Source organism: Talpa europaea (genome assembly GCF_964194135.1).
Source record: "Talpa europaea genome assembly, chromosome: 14".
NCBI lineage: Eukaryota > Metazoa > Chordata > Mammalia > Eulipotyphla > Talpidae > Talpa > Talpa europaea.
The window spans coordinates 18,671,108-18,691,281 of record NC_140082.1 but is presented as its reverse complement, the minus strand read 5'-3'; the positions used below and the strand labels follow the sequence as shown (position 1 = coordinate 18,691,281).

The following is a 20,174-nucleotide window of genomic DNA, read 5'->3' as shown; positions in this document are numbered from 1 at the left end:
CTTCCAGAAATAGCTACTTGTTGCCAGGAAAAGAATTAAGCAGTAATTCCCCACAAGAAGGGATTCCATGGGGCCCTTCACCCTTCTCTCCTCCTCTCTTCCCCCCTCCTCTCACCTCTCTTCTTCTAACCTTTATTCCTCCTTGAATATCTGCACCCCCCCCGCCTGTCAAAATAGCAGAATAATAGCAAGAAAGAATGATATCAAAAACCCATCCTGGTTTAATTCATGAAGCCATTGAATGTTAGGTCTAAGTGAGACTTTAGAGTTTATTGCCATTAATAAAGTTATTGACCATTCTCTTTGTTTTATCTGAGGAAAATAAGGATTATCTGTGCAAAGTGAGTTGACCAAACTCACGTGGCTTATTGGCACACAGCAGGAACTGGAGCTTTGTGCCTTGGGGGTCATGAAAAGCAGGTGACAAGAAGACACTTCCACGTGATTTCGTCCATTAGTTGCTTAGGGAATATTTCTCTGAGAAAGTACTTTGAGAATGTGATTGATTCAGTAAAGAAGGAATCATCTCTGCAAAGATCCAGTGGAAGAACATTCTCAGCAGAGGGAACAGCATTGTAGCAGCGTTGCTGGGGCAGGAAAGAGCAGAGCCAGCATGGAGTCAACGAGGAGGAGAAGAGGGGTCAGGTGAGGGGAGAGGGTGGCGGACATCAGGTTCTTTTGTAGGTGAGGTGGGAAGCTCTGGTAGGTTTGACCACATCTGATTTATGTTTCAAGATCATTCTAGCCTCTATGGTGAATAAATTGTTGGCATCAAAAATGGGAGCGTGGAAGTAGGAAGATGAATTTGTAGACTCCTGCGCCATCCTGGAAGTTGATGGGGCTGGCTTGCAATAGAGACACAGAAAGGGGGTGGATTTGGGATACTGTCTGTAGGAAGAACCTAGATGATTGGCTAGGGAACATGAGAAGTGAGGGAAAAGAAAGACTGAAGACTTTAAATGCCACTTGGTGGGGCAGGTGGATGTGATTATTAGCTTTTTGTAATTTAGGGGAATAAATGAATTCTTCAAAGTGTATTTCCTTAGAGTATTTAAAACTGCAGAAGGAAAGGAACTAGTTAATACACAGAAAGAGGAACTGGTGGGATGGTGCGACCCAGCAGTGTGATGGAGCTGGGTCTGTGCTAACCTCAGAGCTGCAGGCTCTGCCAAGCTCTGGGCAGCTGCCTGGCTGTTCTGCTGTAAACCTGCTGCCCCCTTGCCTGTGCCATCCACCCCCACGGGTCACTTCGAACCTGATCCCATTGTCCTCTTGTCTCCTTGACTTAAAGATCACTTTTAGTATCACATGTTACCCCTGCTCCTTATCATCTCCCTTCTCCGGAAAACCCAGCACTCAGAAACCAGAACACACACACACACACATGCATGCACGCACGCACACTCACACCCCACCCCCCCAAACTGGCCTCTTTTCCCTTCCCATTGATGCTAATGCACCACCACTGCGCTCCATGCCACAGGACCGAATATGTGAGGCCTTGTCAGCTCCTTCCTTGCCCTGTAGTTTTCCATTTCACAGACACCACCTTAGATGCTGCTTAAGACCATTCCTAACCCAGCCACTGGGTGATGTCACTTGGATTATACCCTGAATCACATTTTTCAGAACCAGATTTTATCTTCGTTCTCTAGTCCTTTTTCTGTTATGAGGTGGTTGGAAAACCCCAGTTCATCATGGGGTTCATCATGCAGCCCCCACTTCAGCCCCAGAATTCTGCTTATGACTGTCATTCAGGTCTCCCCAGGCTGGCCTAGGTCTTTCCCCTGGCCCCGCCTGGGCTGGCGGGTGTGTGGCGCTCCCTTTGCACATTCTGGAGCTGGCTGCCCCTGCTTCTGCCCCGGGTTTTCCTCAGTGACCTGCCCTTGGAGGATTTGCTTGAACACCCTTACTTCTGCCTGGAAATAGCCTGTTTTCTGATGTTCCTGCTGCACTTATTGTCTGTAGTGTGCACTTGGCACTTACTGTGGAAAATGCCGTGTTATCAGGTGCCCCTTTCATGCTGTTTCCCTAAATGGAGTGTAAATTCCTTGAGACCAAGATAATCTCTTAGGCTGTTTGTTCCTCTTTGTAATTCTGAGGCATCTTGTTCAGCATTTTATACATCAGAGGAATTGGCTTTTTGTTTCTAACCACTTTCTGTTTCAGCATGAAATCCTTTCAACTGTCATTGTTTAAAGAAACTCCCATTTGTGGTGTTCAGTGTAGAGAGCTTGCCTGCACCCAGCGTGGTTACTCCCCAGCCTGGAGACATGTCCCAGGGCTGCCATCACACCGAGGGCCTTCGCTGTTGTGCCCATGTGGGATGGGGATGGCATGTCCCCACAGAGGAAGGGGTTCAGTTAGACAGCTGTTGTGAGCAGACTGGTGACTGCTTAGCAGCTAGGACAGCTGCCCCCCAACCCCCGCCCTTTCACAAAGAGGGAAAGAAGCATTTATCCATCAAGCAAACTCTGCTTCCCATGGCAACATCCTGCTTCTGGGACAGCATATAAAACCCACCTGTAACTGCTTTTAAAGCCATAGAACTTTTAAAAAATACCTGTGTCTTTAATCGACAGATTACTACAGTCAGGTGGTTATATGTTAAAAAGAATCTGGACAAAATAATCACAGAAATCATATTTCCTCCTATTCATTAACTCGCACATTAAATATGAAAAGCAACTCTAACCACAAGCAGTGGGCTCTGGGCCTCTTCACCCCAGAGGGTCAGCAGTGTAGCCTCAGCACCTGGCCTTCCACTGCATGCCTTCTCTTCTTTTGAGTCTTTAAGACTGTTGATTACATCTTCACATTCAAATGGAAATACTTGGGGAGGCCACGAGGTTGGGGGGAGGTCAGGCACTATCATTAAATAGGGGTCAGCACTGAGTACTATTTTAGGTCTCCTTAGGGAATGGGATGGAGATGCAAAGGGCCTTCTGGGGTCAGGCAGGTGGCTGGTGAGTGTCGTCCTGCAGGGCTGCAGGGCAGGCATGGAAAGGGCATGGGCTCCTCATATAGACCGCCAACTTTGCTTGTGGCCAGCCTGCTAGAAGTAAGAGACCTGGCTCTAAAATTCTCAGACCTGGATTTGAAAGCTGAGTTTTTCCTTTTCATAAAACAATTGCCCACTTATATTAAAAACTATTCCCCGGCAGGCTTTTGGCATATTAAGGCGTCCAGCCAACACTAAGAGTTGTGAAACTGATAAATACCTGGTATTGGTATTCCTTTAAATGGCCCCCGAGCCTGCTGGGTGAAGGCCAGTGCTCCAGCTTGCTCTTGTCCCCGGGAAAGAAAGCTTGCCTTCGCCACTGCCCCAGGAACTTGCTCCTCCAGATTTGAGGTCTCCCTCTTTCTTATCTCAACTGACATTTCCTGCCTCTGAGCCCTTGTCTGTTCATTCTTTCTCCCAATTCTCTTGAAACCATTAATCTCTCCACACTTAGCTTGTACTAGAAGTTATATTCACTTCTTTCCTGAAACCACTGATCCTTCTCTTAGTGAATTTATCAAATGTTTATTGAGCTGGGTAAGTCCCAGCCATTGTGCTGGGGATTAGCGAGAAAATGCTTCCAAGCAGGCCACCCTCCCAGGCGGAGCCCCCAGTGACAGCACTACTTGCTCACATAGGAGAGCTCTCTTTCCTGCTTGAGGCAGCCCGTCACTGCAAAGGCCAAAGTCCTGTTTCAGGGGAACTGCTTGAGGTGGTTTCCATTAGTGCCAGGAACAGGGCAAGGACCAGAAATGAGCATATGGGTCACCCAGGGAGCGGTCCCACAAACTTGGGAGCAAAAGACCCACAACCCAGCGTGAAAATGGATAAAGGGTATGCAAAGGTCACTGACAGGAAAAGCAAATGGAACCTAAACATAGGAAAACATTTTCAACTTTCAGAAAAATAAGGAAAATGCAAATTAAAGTCACCCTGAAGCGTCAGTTTGAAAATCTTTTGCATTGGCAAAAGATCTAAATGTTTAATAATTTTTTTTGGTATGGCTCTGGGTTTCAAAAAGGCACTGTTACTCATTGAGGTGGATGTGAACAAGTTACAGATCCCCTGGGGGTCTAATTGACTCCGTCTATGAAAATAATAAGAATATCTGTATAATCTTTGACATTTTACCCTGAGAAACAATGCTGCAGATATTCTTGAATTCCTAAGAAATGATATGGGGGGTTTATTTATTGCAGCATTTTTTAAAAAAGCAAAATATTTGCAACAACTCAAATGTTCATTGTTAGGGAGAAAGTTACCTGTGATGGAATGCCCTGCAGCTCACAGTAAGTAGTCAGGAGGCACTTCTGACTAGTACAGAAAGATCTCCCAGGCACAGTGTTATGCACGAAGGACTGATGGAAACAGTGTGTCTGCAGCACTGGGGAGCCGGGATTCACATTTGCACTTGCCTGTTGTATTGGGAGGTAACACAAGTGCCCATAAACAGACCCCTGCAGTGTCAGGGGTTGTACATGTTCCGTGTTCTCCAGGAGTCCAGAGCAGGTATTTCAGGCCAGCAGGACCTTCCCTCCTGTGTGAAGCCCTTTCCATCTCGTGGTGCTGGCGCCCTCACGAATGGAAGTCCTCTGCATCTAGTTGGGTGCAGGAGGGCAGAGAAGACACATTAGTTTCTTAACAACCCTGGCACACAAGTGACACACCTCTCCTCCCAAAGGATACCAGGAACCGATGGCTGTGATTACTAGGGGAGTGTGTGCTACTGGGAGCATGAGACAGAGATGGGAGGAAACCTTTCACTTCATAACTTTTTTTTTTTTTTTGTGGGACCCTCGCCAGCAGCCGGGGAACTAACCGGCGCTGCAGAGCTGCGGGCAGGCTTGCAGCCCAGCGCTCAACCACTGCGCCACCAGTGGCCCTCACTTCATAACTTTTAACTTATTTTTAAAATTCAGAACCACTTTATTGATTCATAAATGAAGAGTTGCAATAAAGTGGGCTAACACTGTGAAAATGATAAGAACCCAGGGCTATGGGGGCATCAAAGCAGTCAGTTCCACCTAGCTGGGGGTGGGCAGGTCTCTTCAAAGTTTACATCACTTGCTGCTCTGTTGGAGGAGTCTTGATGGTAAAGTAGGTGTTAGCCAGGTGAAGTCTGGAGGGCCTGGTGATTGTGACAAAGAGGACAGAAAGTGTGGGTGGAGAATCACCAGGTGGTTGGTGAACAGGGAGTGGGTGATAAGAGGAGAGGAGTTGGTTTCCGTTAGAGAGAGGAGCACGTGTACAGCTTGGAGGACTGTTGAGAGACAAGTGCTCGCACCTGCTGTGCTGGGTGGGCAGGCGTGTGCAGTGTTAGGGCCAGGAAGCTCTGGGGCCAAGCCTGGTGTTGCACTGCAGGACCCAGGAAAGGAGGCTGGATCTTACCCAACATTGTGTGCCATTCCAGTGAGCCTTTCAGAAGCAGGGGACCCATGTGATGAGATCCACTGCAGCAGCACCTGGGTGAATTGGAAAGGAGGCTGAGCCAAGTAGTGGCCGGGGGCCCAGCGAGGTTGCCGCGTGATCTCAGTGAAGGATGCACTTCTCCTGTGAAGGAAGCTGACGCAGGCCATTGAGTGCCATCTTTTTACATCTGTCCATGTCTCCAATCAGGTCCTAATTGCTTTGAGGATCCCTTTATTTCACTCTTCTAAGATCATGAAACACTTCCTGGTTTATTCTCTTTTGTTTTGAATAAACCTTTATTGATCTTACATACAGAAAAGTGCTCAAGTGCCCAGTGCCTTGCCCCAGGAACCAGCACACATGCACACAGGTATAGTGATTGGTGGTTTTTCTGGTCTTTCTGGTTAAAATTGTGGTTAGATTTGGTATATTCACCCCAGGCTCCGTTTAGTCCTGGCTATGTTTCATGTGTGATGGTCATCTTGATTAATTTCCATAAGACCAGTTTTAATACTTGTTCTTAGAGAAGTCTCTGGGGAATATAAGTCAGCTGACTTACTGGAATACTATTCCTATTTCATTTTAAATTATTTCACATCTCACATTATTCTCATGATGGTCAGTTTGTTTGCTACTAGGTGTTTGCAGCTCCATGATAAATGAAAACATTGACCATGGTCTGCAAAGAATAGTAGTGTTGTGGTTTGGACACAGAGTTTTTCTGTCTATGATTACACAATAAAAATGTTCCTCAAAAGACTGCAAATGACCCAGCTACTAGAAGGGTTTAACTATGCTTCTCCTGTCACTATATTTTCATATTTTCCTCCCTGTGCTAGTTTTCTCTGTTCCCTTCTAAGAGTCAATTGCTTGGAACATTCTGTGACTGTTTCTTTGGCCACATTCATTACCATTTGTGCTTTTGTGTTCTGGGCTCAAGATTCAGGGCCCCAAATCTTTCTATTATCTAAGCAAAGGATCTCATTACTCAAAGAATATTCTATTGAACATGTATGTGGTGAATTTAAATTGGGGAGAGGATTGGAAAGATCACTTGCATTTTAGAAGAAGACTTGTTTACAATATCCCCAAGTTACCTCCCGAAATTTTCTAGTTTTCCTTCATAGTTGGCCCATACCCAGTACCCAAGCCCTTGCAACCACTGACTTGTTTTCTCCCTTTTCAGAATGAAAAAGTGCAGTCACTGGGTGTATAACCCTTGAGTTCGGTTTCTTGCACTGTGTATAATGCATTTGAGACAGTGTGCATGGCAGGAATTCGTTCTTTGTATTCTTGCGTAGTGTTCCCTTGTGTGGATACGTTACAGTTTTATCTATTCACTAATTGGAGAACATTTGGGTTATTTTCAGTTTTTGAATATTGTATATAAAACTACTATATATATCTGTGTTCAAGTTTCTGTGTGAATATAAGAAAAGACCTTTTCATTCCCCTTGGGTAAATACTTAGGAGGGGTTGTTGGTTTGGATATCAAGTGTATGTTTAACTTTAAGGAAATGTTTGACAAAGATGCTGTATCAGTTGCATTTCTGTTAGCAACCTGAGAGCTCCAAAATTTCCCCATCTTCACCAGCACTGGCGTTGCCCCCTACTCTTTTTTTTTTTTTTTGCTATTCTTATTAAGTATATAAGGATGTATAATTGTGTTTTTAATTTGCATTTTCTTAATGACTAATAGGAAAGAAAAGATGTTTGGCACCTCTTTTTGTACCTATTTGAGATTTATATATCATCTGTGGTGAAAATGTTCAAATTTTTTTTGCTCAAAATTTTTTTAAAGATTTATTTATGCATACAAGAGCTGGGGTACAGGCCAGAGGTATGGGGTGGGGGCGGGTGAGAGGATTCACCAGAGATGGGGTGGGGAATAGAACAGGCAGATTGACTGAAGTACACTGCTGAGGGCAGCAGCAGGCAAGTCAGGAGAGGTCTGCCGCACCATGTGGGTTGCTCCCTGGCTGGCCAGGAATCGAACTCGTGCTGCAGTGGCTGATTGCTTCATAGGTTGCGTCTTAACCCTTGCACCACCAGGGAGGCCCCATTTCGCTCAATTTTTAAAAAAAAAAACACTAGATTGTATTTGGAGAATTCTTTACATATTTTGGATACAAGTTCTTCATTTCACAAATATTTTCTCTAAACCTATGACTTGTCCTTGCATTTTCTTGTGTTTTTAGAAGAGCAGAAATATTAAATTACAGTGAAATTCAACTTGATAAGTTTTTTTTTTCCCATGAATCATGTTGTATTAGCAATCTTTGTTCAACTTTGCAAAGATATTTTTACTGCAAATTTTATAGCTTGAAGAGTTTTGTAGGTACATCTGTGAGCCATACTGAGCTGCCTTTGTAGGGGTCACATGTATTTACCCATAGATACTCAATAGTTCCAGCACCACTTGTTGAAAGGACTTTTCCTTTCAATGATTTGTCTTTGCACCTTTGTCTTTACAGATGACTATACTTGTCTGTATCTATTTTTACTCTATTCTCATCCATTGATCTGTGTTTTTCCTTTCATCCAAGAATACATGGCCTTTTTTACAGTACTTTATAATAATCTTTGAAATCACAGTAAAAATGCTCTTTGTTCTTTGTTTAAAATTGGTTTGGTTTCTTTGCCTTTTTATATAAATTTTAGAATTAATTTATTGATATCTACTGGAATTTTGATGGGGATTGCATTAAATCTATATATCAACGTGAAGAAAATTAACATTTTAATAATGTTGAGTCTTTAGGTCCATTAGACTGGTATCTCTTCTCACTTATTTGGATCTTCTTTAATTTTGTTCATCAGTATTTTGTAATTTTCAGCAAACAGGCACATATTTGGTCAAAGTTATTCGTAAGTAATCCCTTTTAGGTATTGTTATAAACGGTACCGTGTTTAAATTAAAATTTCTCATTGTTGCTAGTGTAAGAAATGCTTTACTAGTAGTGGGCGTGTACTAAATATATAAATAAATCTAAGTTTCTGACTTCCTAAAGTTACAATTCAGTGTTCCTTTGAGTAATTATATTTCCATTAAAAAGATTGATTCCAATATGTCAAGATTATATTTTAAACAGTTCATTAGCGTTTTTTATTAAAATCACCATTTTTAGTATGATTTGGTTCACAGCACTGTTGCTGATTCAGAAATACAGACCCCACCTCTGCGGTGAATGTCAACAGCACGCACCCAAGGCCAGGACCACCCTTGTCCTCCACCTACGCCCATGAGGTGCCTCCCTCTTCGCTCCTCTCCCTCCCATCCCCTCGCAGCCTTGGTGTTATGGTCAAGGTCCTCGGGTTTGGTTGTGGTTCAGTGATGTCTGGCTCCTTGTTTTGTTTCTCTGTGTTCTACATAGACAAATAGTTCATTGAAGAACTATTTGTGTTTAAATTAAAATTTCTCATTGTTGCTAGTGTAAGAAATGCTTTACTAGTAGTGGGCGTGTACTAAATATATAAATAAATCTAAGTTTCTGACTTCCTAAAGTTACAATTCAGTGTTCCTTTGAGTAATTATATTTCCATTAAAAAGATTGATTCCAATATGTCAAGATTATATTTTAAACAGTTCATTAGCGTTTTTTATTAAAATCAACATTTTTAGTATGATTTGGTTCACAGCACTGTTGCTGATTCAGAAATACAGACCCCACCTCTGCGGTGAATGTCAACAGCACGCACCCAAGGCCAGGACCACCCTTGTCCTCCACCTACGCCCATGAGGTGCCTCCCTCTTCGCTCCTCTCCCTCCCATCCCCTCGCAGCCTTGGTGTTATGGTCAAGGTCCTCGGGTTTGGTTGTGGTTCAGTGATGTCTGGCTCCTTGTTTTGTTTCTCTGTGTTCTACATAGACAAATAGTTCATTGAAGAACACGGCTGATGTTGGATTTGCAGCTGTTGGACCAATTTCAAAACTTTAAAAGAAGATGCATTTCACAATAACTTGGAGCTTAGGGTATTTTGTCATTCCATGTGGCAGCATCGTGGCGAGCGTGTGCTCACCGTCTGCGGTTGCTGTTCTTAGGCCCTGGGTCACTCACTCCTTTCCTTGTCTATATGGACTCAGGCCCTTCCATGAGCCTCTTCTTTCTGTTTCATTTTCTTCTCCCCTCTGACTTCTTGGTTGATAGTTTATTTATTTTTTTATCATTCCATGACATTATAATTTGATGGGTTTTATTTTATTGAAAGTAATAGAATCTTAGCTGAAGATATTTCAACAGTTTTTCTTTTCAACTCGGAAAGACGTGCTGTAGAGAGACCCAACACCTGTTTTGTTAGTTTGTTCATGTGGAAAGTTTAGACACGAGGCCTCCCATAAAACTGCTGATTCTGCTGGAGAAAATTCTAGTGTGGTGCGAGGGAACCGTCTGAGGGCCTGCGCTAAGATGGTAGGTGACAAGGTGCAAGGACAGCATTTTGAGGTGCGGAAGGAGTTGAAGGGAATTTCTAAAAATTTGCAAGTTGTTTGCTTGCTTCGTGTAATTTATTCTTAAAGACTACAGTAATGCAGTAATTTCAACTCAATAAACAGTATTTTAGAGAACTCTTGGAATTTTAATTTAGTACATTAAACATCTTTCTTTTCCCTTTCAGAATTAAGTTTAATTATAGTAGAATTGATAAGCATTGACTTAGTTAAATTATATTAACATTTCTATTTTATTGTGTTCGTTCAGAGTTTTAAAGTGCTTTATGTTTTTGTCGAGTCCATCCCTATAGTTTTTAGGTAGATAGTAAATTATTAACTTATAGAAGAAATAAATATTTGAGAAACCAAGTTGATAGCAATTGTATTCACTGTGGGCCACATAAACTTTTTAATATTTAAAAACCCAATTTGTTATATTTCTTCAGCATATGTAACTTCATTTCCCAATAATATTGTAGGCTTTAACCATGTTATTTTTTTTGTTTTTTTTAAATAATAAATTTTGTTTTATATTCCCCATACAATTGCAACCCCCCCCATTTTGACCCCAATCCCTCCCACCCCTTACCCCCCCCAAAAGTGTCTCTGGTTCATAGTTTTTAATCATGTTATTTTATGATTCTACTTTTTCTTGGGTAAGTTTCTCCCTTTCTCCCTTCTGTCCTGCCTTCCTTTCACCCTCCCTCCCCACTTACTCCCTTTTTCCCCAACTCCCTCCACCCATCCAGCCACCTATCTCTGTTGGTTTGTCTGTCTGGACTCATGGATCCATAGTTTAACCTATGGGTTATAACCCATATTGTCACTATTTATCTTGATCTTGAAGTGGTCCTCGTTTTGGCTGTGGGAGCTCCTTTAAGCTGGCTCCTGTGTCTTGTTAATATCCCCATCGTCCTTTGAGTACTTTCTTACTTTCTGGCACAATAAGATGTCTAAAGCTTAACTTGGTATTCTCTCTACCTTCCCTGCAGTCAATCAGCCTTTTCCTCAAGGCGTCTTAAGTTCCTTTTATTGATATTTGAGAATGGTATTTAGAAGTCAGAATCAGGGCACTAGAAAGGTTGATTGCTATAGGTGTGTCATAGCTTCTAAGGTGCTTTCAAGGAACAGAACAAGGAGGCACGGAGAGAAGAAGGGAGAGAGAAGGGGGGAGAGAGGAGAGAGATATCTTTCTATTGATCTGTTTGATCTGTTAAAAAAAAAGTTCAGATGGATACCCCTATTCTACGTTGTGCACTGTTTTAACTCTCTCCTCCCAGAAGGTGTAGGGTAAAGAAAATATCAGGCTTTTCTGCCCTTCCGCCATCAGGATAGATGATGGATCCTTGTCCTGGATGCATGCCTGATGGCGGGCACCTGGAGTAGGGTGTGGGCATAGGTAGATGGGATTCAGCTGAGCTAAGACTGTGCTTTTAAGGGCGGCGTCATGGGGACGCCAGGAGCAGCAGTAGAAGCCGAAGCAGAAGCCGAAAGAGAAGCCGAGATCACCAGAGAGCCCAGATAGAGTGAAGATTTGCTGGGGGCTGGGAGGCCTGCCAGCCTCCCGGCCCCCCAGCACCCCTGCCTGCCATATGCTTGGTGAACCCCAATAAAAGACCTGCAAAAACCACTAAGGACTCTGACTCCTCCTTTGCCCGGTCTGCATGGGATCAGAAAACCTGCACCGTGTCCTGTCCTGCCCCTACAGAAGGGTACTATTATCCTGAATGTATTTACTCATTTGTATAAGCCTAAAACACACCTAAGTAGTTTCAAACTGCTAACTCACACTAGTAGCTAGAGTTAATATTTATCATTCTTTTTAAAAGTGAATTTATTTATGGTACTGTATACAGTTAAATTTTGATAAACCCATTTAACCCTCACCTCTACCAAAGTACAGAACATTTATGTCCTAGGAAAATTCCCTCCTGATGTTCCCAGTCAATTTCACAACACTTTTCTGATTTTTTTTTAACTGATTGACCAGTTTGGTCTTTTCTGGAATTTCACATGTATGGATTGTGCAGTATATGCTTCTTGTGTCTGAAGGCCTTGGGGGAAAAATGCCTGACATTTACTTATGGTGCATGTATTAGTAATTTGCTTTGTTTTATTACTGTATAGTATTATGTGAAAATACCACAATTTGCTTTTCTTCCTGTTGATGGACTTTGGAATTTTTCAATTAAATTATGAACAAAACCGCTATAAGGATTTGTCTTCATAGCAAGGTTTTTTGGAGACATATGTTCTCATTGGATAAATACCCAGTAGTCAAGTTGCTGAGTTCTATGTTAAGTGTATGTTTAATTTTATAAAAAAAAAAAAAAAGCTTCATACTATTTTCCTAAGTGATTATACATTCTCCGCCTGCTCAAAATCTGTATTAGTTAGGGTTTCTTAAGAGAAACAAAACCAATCAGATGTGTGTACATATAGAAAGAAATTTCTTATAAGGAATCCATGCCTGTGATTACAGACACTGGCAAGTCCAAATCCACATTGTGGCCTGCAGGCTGAGGACCCAGGAGAAGCAGCAGTGCAGGTGAAACTGGAAAACTGTCTGCTGCCAGAATTCCTTCTTGCTCACCAGAGGTTGACGATTTTTAGTCAGACTTTGATTGGATGACACCCATCCACATTGCAGAGGGCAGTCTGCTTACTCCAAATTCACCAATTTAATGTTAATTTCACCCCCAAACACCCTCCAAATGGACATATAAAATTGACCATCACAAGTTCATTACCGCATGTCAGCCTGGCAACATATGCATATGTTTAATCCCCAAATAGAGAAATTATGAGGCTGTGCTTCCATTTGGCATGGCACAGCTCGCCTGCATACACCACAGAATGCACTAACTTTTTCTCTAGATGAGGATTCTCTCATTGTGCGTTGATATGCTGTATCTTAAATAATATGATGTAAAAGTTAGCAATGCTTAAATACCATTCTATAAAGTCAGCTCCGCTTATGTTACATTATAAAGGGGTAAGGGCAGAAGAAAAAGGTGTTTGCTTAACACACATACACACACACTAAGGAGGAAATACTCATTTGTAACTACCCCCTCCCACTACCCTTCCATCTTCCTTTGCTTTCAGCAGTCACCTCAGCTGGTCTGCCTTCTTTATCCTCCCTGAAGGATCTGGGCTATTAGTGATCCCATCTGAATTGGGTTGTAATTTTCCTTTGACTTTAATTACAGGGCTTGGTGGTAATAGTTAGAGATGCCCTAGAGGATCTCTCCTTACCTAACTTGCTCTTCCTTACTTCTGTTATGGATGGAATGGCCATCGGTTTCTTCCTGCTCCTTAAGATCCATCACCCCGGCCAGCATGCCAGTTCTCTCTGCCATACTATTTCGGAGGCATGAGGAATCCAAACATAGTATGTGCTCCTTAGCAAAGCAAAGTTGTGGACACTGACATTTGGTATTATCAATATTTTCAAGTCTGTCATTCAAGTATCTGTGCAGCAGTATCTCAAAGTGATTTAATTTTCATTTGTCTGATGACCTAGGATGTAAAGCCAGTTTCTTGTGCATTTTGGTTATTCATTTAACTTCCTCTGCAAAGTATTTACAATTTTTACTTATTCTTTATTGGGTTTCTTAAAGAAAAATTGGTCTGTAAGAGTTTGTTTTTAAATAGATGTATGTTTTTAAAGAGATATATATATATAATAAATTAGATGCAAGACTGTTTTTAGACTTAAGTTTTGTATTTTACTACAGTCTGTGATTGGTCTATTTCCTTAGCCATGTCTTCTGATATGCATAAGTTCTAAATTTTTACGAAGTCAAATTTATCATTTCTTTCAATATATCATTCTTTTATCATTTCTGGCAACATATGCATATGTTTAATCTCCAAAGAGAGAAGTTGTTTTGTTTCTCTGTAGTCCACATATAGACAAAACCATCCGACATTTGTCTTTCTCCTTCTGACTTATTTTGCTTAGCATGATCCCCTCTAACTCCATCCATGTTGTTGCAAAAGGCAAGAATTCATCCGTATTTTTTTTTAATAGCTGAGTAGTATTCCATTGTGTACGTCATCTTCTTAATCCACTCACCTGTCCTTGGCCACTTAGGTTGTTTCCCTGACTTGGTTATTGTCAATAGCACTGGCATGAACAAAGGCGGTATGCATGTATTCTTTGAATTCTATACCCAAGAGTAGAATTGCTGGGTCATATGGTAGATCTATTTTAAATATTTTGAGAAACTTTCGTACTGCTTTCCACGGGGGCGGGGCCAGTCTACATTCCTCTCAACAGTGAATGAGGGTTCTTTTTCCTCCTGTTTTGTTATTGAAGTGGTCTTTTCTCACAGGTGTGAGATGGTGGCTCCTGGAGGTTTTGGGTTGCATTTCCCTGGTAATAAGTGATGATGAACACTCTTCACATCCCTCCCTATTGGCCATCTGTGTGTCTTCTTTGGGGAAAGAAGTGTCTACTTAGCTCTTTTGCCCATTTTTTACTCTTTCATTTTGTTGAGTAAGTTCTTTGTAGATCTTGGCTATTATCCTCTTGTCAGATTCTTTTCAGTTTGGCTAAATCTTATTTTCTATTATTGCCTTTTTGCATTAAGACTACAAACACAATGTTGAATAGAAGGTGCTTTGTAGAATCAAAGATGCTTTGTAGGATCATCTCACTGATCAGAGCTATGAGCATGTGAAATTTCTTTATGAAAACCATCTTCCTCTTTTTATCATTGATCTCAGCATCATATTTAATGCCTTTATCACTTAGCATAAATTACAATCCCTTACACCAACCCATAAGCACCTTATGGGGAAAAAACATGTCTTTACTATTGTACCCCTGTGCACAGCAGAGTAGGCACTCAGTAAGTGCTTTGTCAAATTAGTATTGGAAGGAACTTTCAGCAGTTGCTCAATCTATCCTTCTCAGTGTTTGAATGTCTTGGCAAAACCTAAGGCACATATGATATTTTGTGAGACTTTTCTCATATTTCTCTTTCCCCCTTAAAACTTTTTAGAAGGTAAAATTTTTAAATTTCTCATAGAAATCACTTATATTTTGGGCCTCCCTGGTGGCGCAGTGGTTGAGCGCTGGGTTGCGAAGCTGCCCGCAGCCTCTGCAGCAGAGGTTCGATCCCCGGCTGCTGGGCGAGGGTCCCACATGGCGCGACAGACCTCTCCTGCCACCTCCTGCTCCCCTCAGCAGTGTGTTTCGTCAGTCTGCCTGTTCTGCTCTCCACTCTGGCTCTGGCGAATTCTCTCACCCTCCCGCACCTCTGATTGTACCCAGTGCTTGTATAAATAAATAAGTAAATCTTAAAAAAAAAAGAAAAAAGAAAAAAAAGATATCACTTATATTATATTTCATTCTTCCAAATGTTTAAAATAATGTCTTATCAAAAGCCATGTAAAAGGTCATATTTATACTATTATAAAAAGTTCTCAGTGATAGTTTACAAGAAGCAATGAAACGCTACTAAATTTTGCAAAATGTTCGCAAACTGGAATAATTTGCCTCTCCTAGATGTTATATAGAAGCCGAAGTTAATCAGTACTTAGGCAGTTTGCAGTGGTTCAAATATAGAAACAAGGGTAAACACATTCCACAATTATCTAGTAAGCAGGTGTTGGTTCACTAATTTTTATTCTTTAAAATCTGGAGAAACTGAACCGATGAAGTGAACCTGTTAGGTAAATTATTTCCTTCTTTTTGCCCTTTAGCTTTTGTTCTAATCTGAGTAAAGCTTCATTTGTTTTTTATGTAATTTAAGTCTGATGAAGGTAAATTGCTTTCAGCTTGGAACACAATGATCTAGTATTTATCCAAAAGGCAAAATATCATTCTTTTTGCTGCTCCATCTTAACAGCTGCTTACAGTAGAGAGTAAAGCTTCAATTTATGTACAGATGTGAGGAACATACTTTTTTTTCACTTCCTGTAGTATATTAAAATAATTCTTTGACTGTCCTACGCATTGACTTATCCTACACGTATTTCCACTGACAATGGAAACTGCATTAAAGAAGTAGGTGAAAACATTTTAAATTGGATGTTCATTCAACTCCTTCACTCCCTTACAGTTCTTCTTTCATTCCTTCTCTCCCTCCATGTCTCCCTCTTCCCTTTTCTTTCCTTTAGCCTTTCCTTACTCTTCTTCCCCTTCTTCCTTCCTTCCTTAGTTCTTTCTCCTGAGCTTCCTCTGTGCCACGATCAATGTTCTTATTGCTGCAAATGTAGTAGTAGCCTGTGCTTGTATGCAGTTTACATTGTATTGGGGGAGCTGGTAATCAAGAAGTGAATAAACATGCATGTGATAATTTTTGGTGCTCATACAAGCTGCAACTGAAGTGTGTGTGTGTGTGTGGGGGATGATGAGAGATGGATGAGAGATAATAGGATCATGGCAGTTCTCTCTGAGGACAGAGGAATTTGAGCTGAGCCCTGCAAACACACCCCCCCGCCACCTGCCCCCGCCAGTTCCAGGGAAAGGGTGTTATAGAAAGTGGGTAAATTAGAAACCCTGGGAAGGGATCAAGCATGATGTTAGAGAAATTAGAAAACACACTTGGCCAAAGTGAAGTTTCCTTGGGAGAGAGTTAGCTACAAGATGAACTGGAGGAGGAAGTCGGGACAGTTTGGCAGAGGGTGTGACAGGCCATGGTGGACAATTTCATTGTGATGTCAAGTGCAGTCAAAGGCCCCGTGGTTCCTGTGTGGCATAGTGTTTCACACTGTCAGTGAGACTTATTTTTTTTTTTAAAGATTTATTTATTTATTTATTTATACAAGCACTGGGTACAGTCAGAAGCGCGGGAGGGTAAGAGAATTCACCAGAGCCAGAGCGGGGAACAGAACAGGTAGACTGACGAAATACACTGCTGAGGGGAGCAGTGGGCGCAGCAGGAGAGGTCTGTCACGCCATGTGGGACCTTCGCTGGTGGCCGGGGATTGAACCGGTCTGCAGAGGCTGCTGGCAGCTTCTCAGCCCAGTGCTCAACCGTTGTGCCAACAGGGGAGGTCCAGTGAGACATTTTTTCAAACATCTCTCATCTTATCAAAAGAAGTCCACACTCTCATCTTAATTTTCTCTTCCAAAAATATTTAAAGAAATATGTGAACCATAAACTGACAGAATTGAAAAGAGATAAACAAATTCACATTTACAAATGGTGGTTTCAATAGTCCTTTGTTAATAATAGGTAGAAAAAGTAGAGATTCAATAAGGATGTAGAGGATGTACTTGTACAACCCTATCAACCATTAAAAGGCTTTAATGATATTGTATCCTACCCCTTTTTTCTTTAATTTTTTTGAAGTGCCTATGGGCCAAATTTGGATCCAAAGCCAACTTCAATAAAAGTAAGCATATTGAAATTATACTGAACATGTTCTCTGACCACCACAGAATTAAGCAGAAATCAGCATCAGAAAATTACTTGAAAACCCCAAAGCAGGGGCCTCCCTGGCCTAGGGGTTGAGTCGCAGCACTATCAGAACCACAGTCTGAGTTCAATCCCCGGCCAGGGAGCTAACCCACAGATGGCGCGGCAGACCTCTCCTGTCTCACCCACCGCTCCCCTCAGCAGTATATTTCAGTCAGTCTGCCTGTTCTGTTCCCCAATCTGTCTCTGATGAATCCTCTCACCCCCTGCATGTATGGCCTACACTAGAGTTCTTTTATGCAGAAATAAATAAATACATATTTAAAAAGAAACCAAATCATTTGGAAATTAAATGAATGACTCATGGGTCAAAGAAAAATGACAAGGGAAATTTGAAGTTACTTTGAAATGCACGAGAACAGAAAGGTAGCTATTCCTCTTATTAATGATAAAAATACTAATATATAAGTGGGTGGAGATTCACATGTTCAGCTCTTCCCATTTGTCTGGTTCTTGAATTTCCTACTTCCTTCATAACTCAGCTTTACCACAACTGCTGCTGCTGGTCTGTGCCCAACCCTTGCTCGTCTGGCCTGGCCTGACCACTTTTCGTTTAGTTCCAGTGCACAAACACCTACCTTTTTAAAAGGTCATGTTCCTTGAACAGTGGGGGGGGGGGGGGGAATTTATGGAACAGTCACAGACAAGTTCATGTTACACAAGTCTTACCCTAACTTTTTAATTAAATCTTGTCAAGCCTTCTTCCTTTGTCTCAGGCCTACCCAGGGAATTCTGGTTCATCTTCTACATTTTAGATTTTCATGACTTTCTTCGGCTCCCTCTGTGCCTTCTGTTTCTTCTGCAGTCCTTTGATTGTCTTCAATGATTACGTTTTCAATGGTCTTTAACTCTTTATTTTCCAATATCTCTACCTTCAGTCTGGTATTAGCTTGTCCTATTCAATTTCACTCATTCTTTTAGGCTTGATTGTGTGTTAGGCTTTAAATTGGGCACTGGCTTTGCAAATGGGATGGGACATTTATAAGTCAGTGGGCTAAGTCCTTTGACAGAAAGATGTTGACATAAAGGCTGTGTATACATTCATTCAGCAAATTTTTATTGGCCTCCTACTGTGTACTAGGCACTGTGCAGTGGGGGAGGTCCTGGTTGTTTAGGCATAAGGTTCTGATTGTTCAGAGGTGAGGCATGAAGTTGTGAAGGAGCAAAGAATAATCTGGGAATGGGTAATCTGCTCTGGCATGAGGTATTGGAGGGGGATTTTGAAGGACAATAAGGTAGTGAGTGGTGAGAAAAAAGGCTAGAAAAGATGTGAAAGCTCTTCTTTCTTTTTAGGGAGTTTAGTGCTATTACTATGGGCATAGTGTTTATTAGCTCCATGGTGACTCTTACCAATTCCATACTACCTGTATTTCTTGTTTCTTTGGTTTTTATTCTGCCTACTACAGTGACTGAAATAGTGATAACCAAAAGCAGTGCTTAACAAGTGGGATGGGGAGCTGTGAATAGAGAACCCAAAGTTAGGATCCAGGTGCATTTATATCCATAGTAATCTCACTTTTCCTGGAGTCTTTCCTCTTAGGGTATAATTATCTTCCTGAGATCTTTTATTTTTTTCATTTTTTTTTCTTTTTAAATCAGGGAAAGAAGAGATTGAGGTATAAGCACATTAATTTGAAAATACCATGTGGGATAAAATTTCAATTTATTACCCACCCTGAAATTTTTTATTCTTTTCCTTTAGGTTTCTTGCTATTTAAAGATTTTTGTTTGAATGAAATTAATGAAGCTGTACCTCAGGTGAAGTTTTATGAAGAGGTAAGAAGTAACTGTTTTACTGATGCTTTTATTTCAAAAGCATATTTAAACTGTACTTTGGAAAATATTAAGAAACTCTGTAAAGTAATTAGTAGTACAAGATACACCATGTAGTTTATTAGTGCTACTGATAACAGTTATAAAAATAACATTTAAAGGATTTGGAGAGCTCTGGATGTAATGAGGACTAGTTAGATTAAAATTCCAGAGAAGGGAAAATCATTTTGAAGTATATTAAGGATTATGAACCATTTTATTTCTGCAGAAGCTTGCTAGTTCTGGAGACATAAGCTGGGGGTGGGGGATGTTACTGGTGAAGAGAACTTGGCAAAGTTTTCTGGTTACACAGAGCTGGAGTGCAAACTGGAGAATTAGGATTGGGTGCCTCAAATCCACAATTGGTTTTTCCAACAGACATATGGAGGAGAGCCTAAGAAGTTGGCTCTAAGATTTTGGAAGACATATTGAAATCTGCCATAGTGCTTCATTGAAATGTAGACCTGCTGTGGGCAAGAGTCTGGTAACAGAACAGGCAAGCCTGGAAAATCCTAGGGTGTGTTCTATTGACACTGAAGATGGAGAGCTGCTTATTACCTGGTGCAGCTGTTGATTCTTGATGTAGCGACCAGATGGGAATCCAAGTCTGTCTTCTGGAATAAGGCTGCTTATGGGAGACAGAACAGCCTGAAGAGGTTTCTAAGGGTAGAGTACCAAAAAATGAGACTGGAAGAATCTCAAATATGTGACTAGAGTTGACATGTACCAGATTTTGAAGCTAAGTAGGATGGGAAGCCAAAGAGCTGCTCTAAAAACATTTAAAGGGAAGAACTGAATGTAGTGTTGAGGAGACAAAACTCTCCCATTGAACTCTGTAGAGATCCATGCCTTAGGAGCAGGGGCAAACCAAAGGCAGACTAAGTCCTATAAAAATGGCAGCCCCGCTCAACCCTTTATTGGATGATGAGGTCCTTCTGCACCTGTCTAACAGAGTAACAGAGGAGTCCTCTATTTTGTTTTGTTTTGTTTTTCAGATAGCAAGTATAATCTAGAGAGACTCAACAGTGTTCAGCATATAGTAAAAATTACTAGATACACTAAAAGGCAAGATTATATCACTCATAAAC

General features: G+C 41.3%; 1 protein-coding gene across 1 annotated transcript in view; it reads left to right on the top strand.

Moving 5' to 3' along the window:
- The window catches only part of GRK3 (G protein-coupled receptor kinase 3), a gene marked incomplete at its 5' end in the record, with an annotated part of 123,346 nt that overhangs the window by 38,474 nt on the left and 64,698 nt on the right, over window positions 1-20,174 (top strand). The window contains one exon of the mRNA XM_084254151.1: window positions 18,977-19,050. Within this exon, the coding sequence (XP_084110277.1) occupies window positions 18,977-19,050 (74 nt within the window). The remainder of the gene's footprint in view (window positions 1-18,976; window positions 19,051-20,174) is intronic.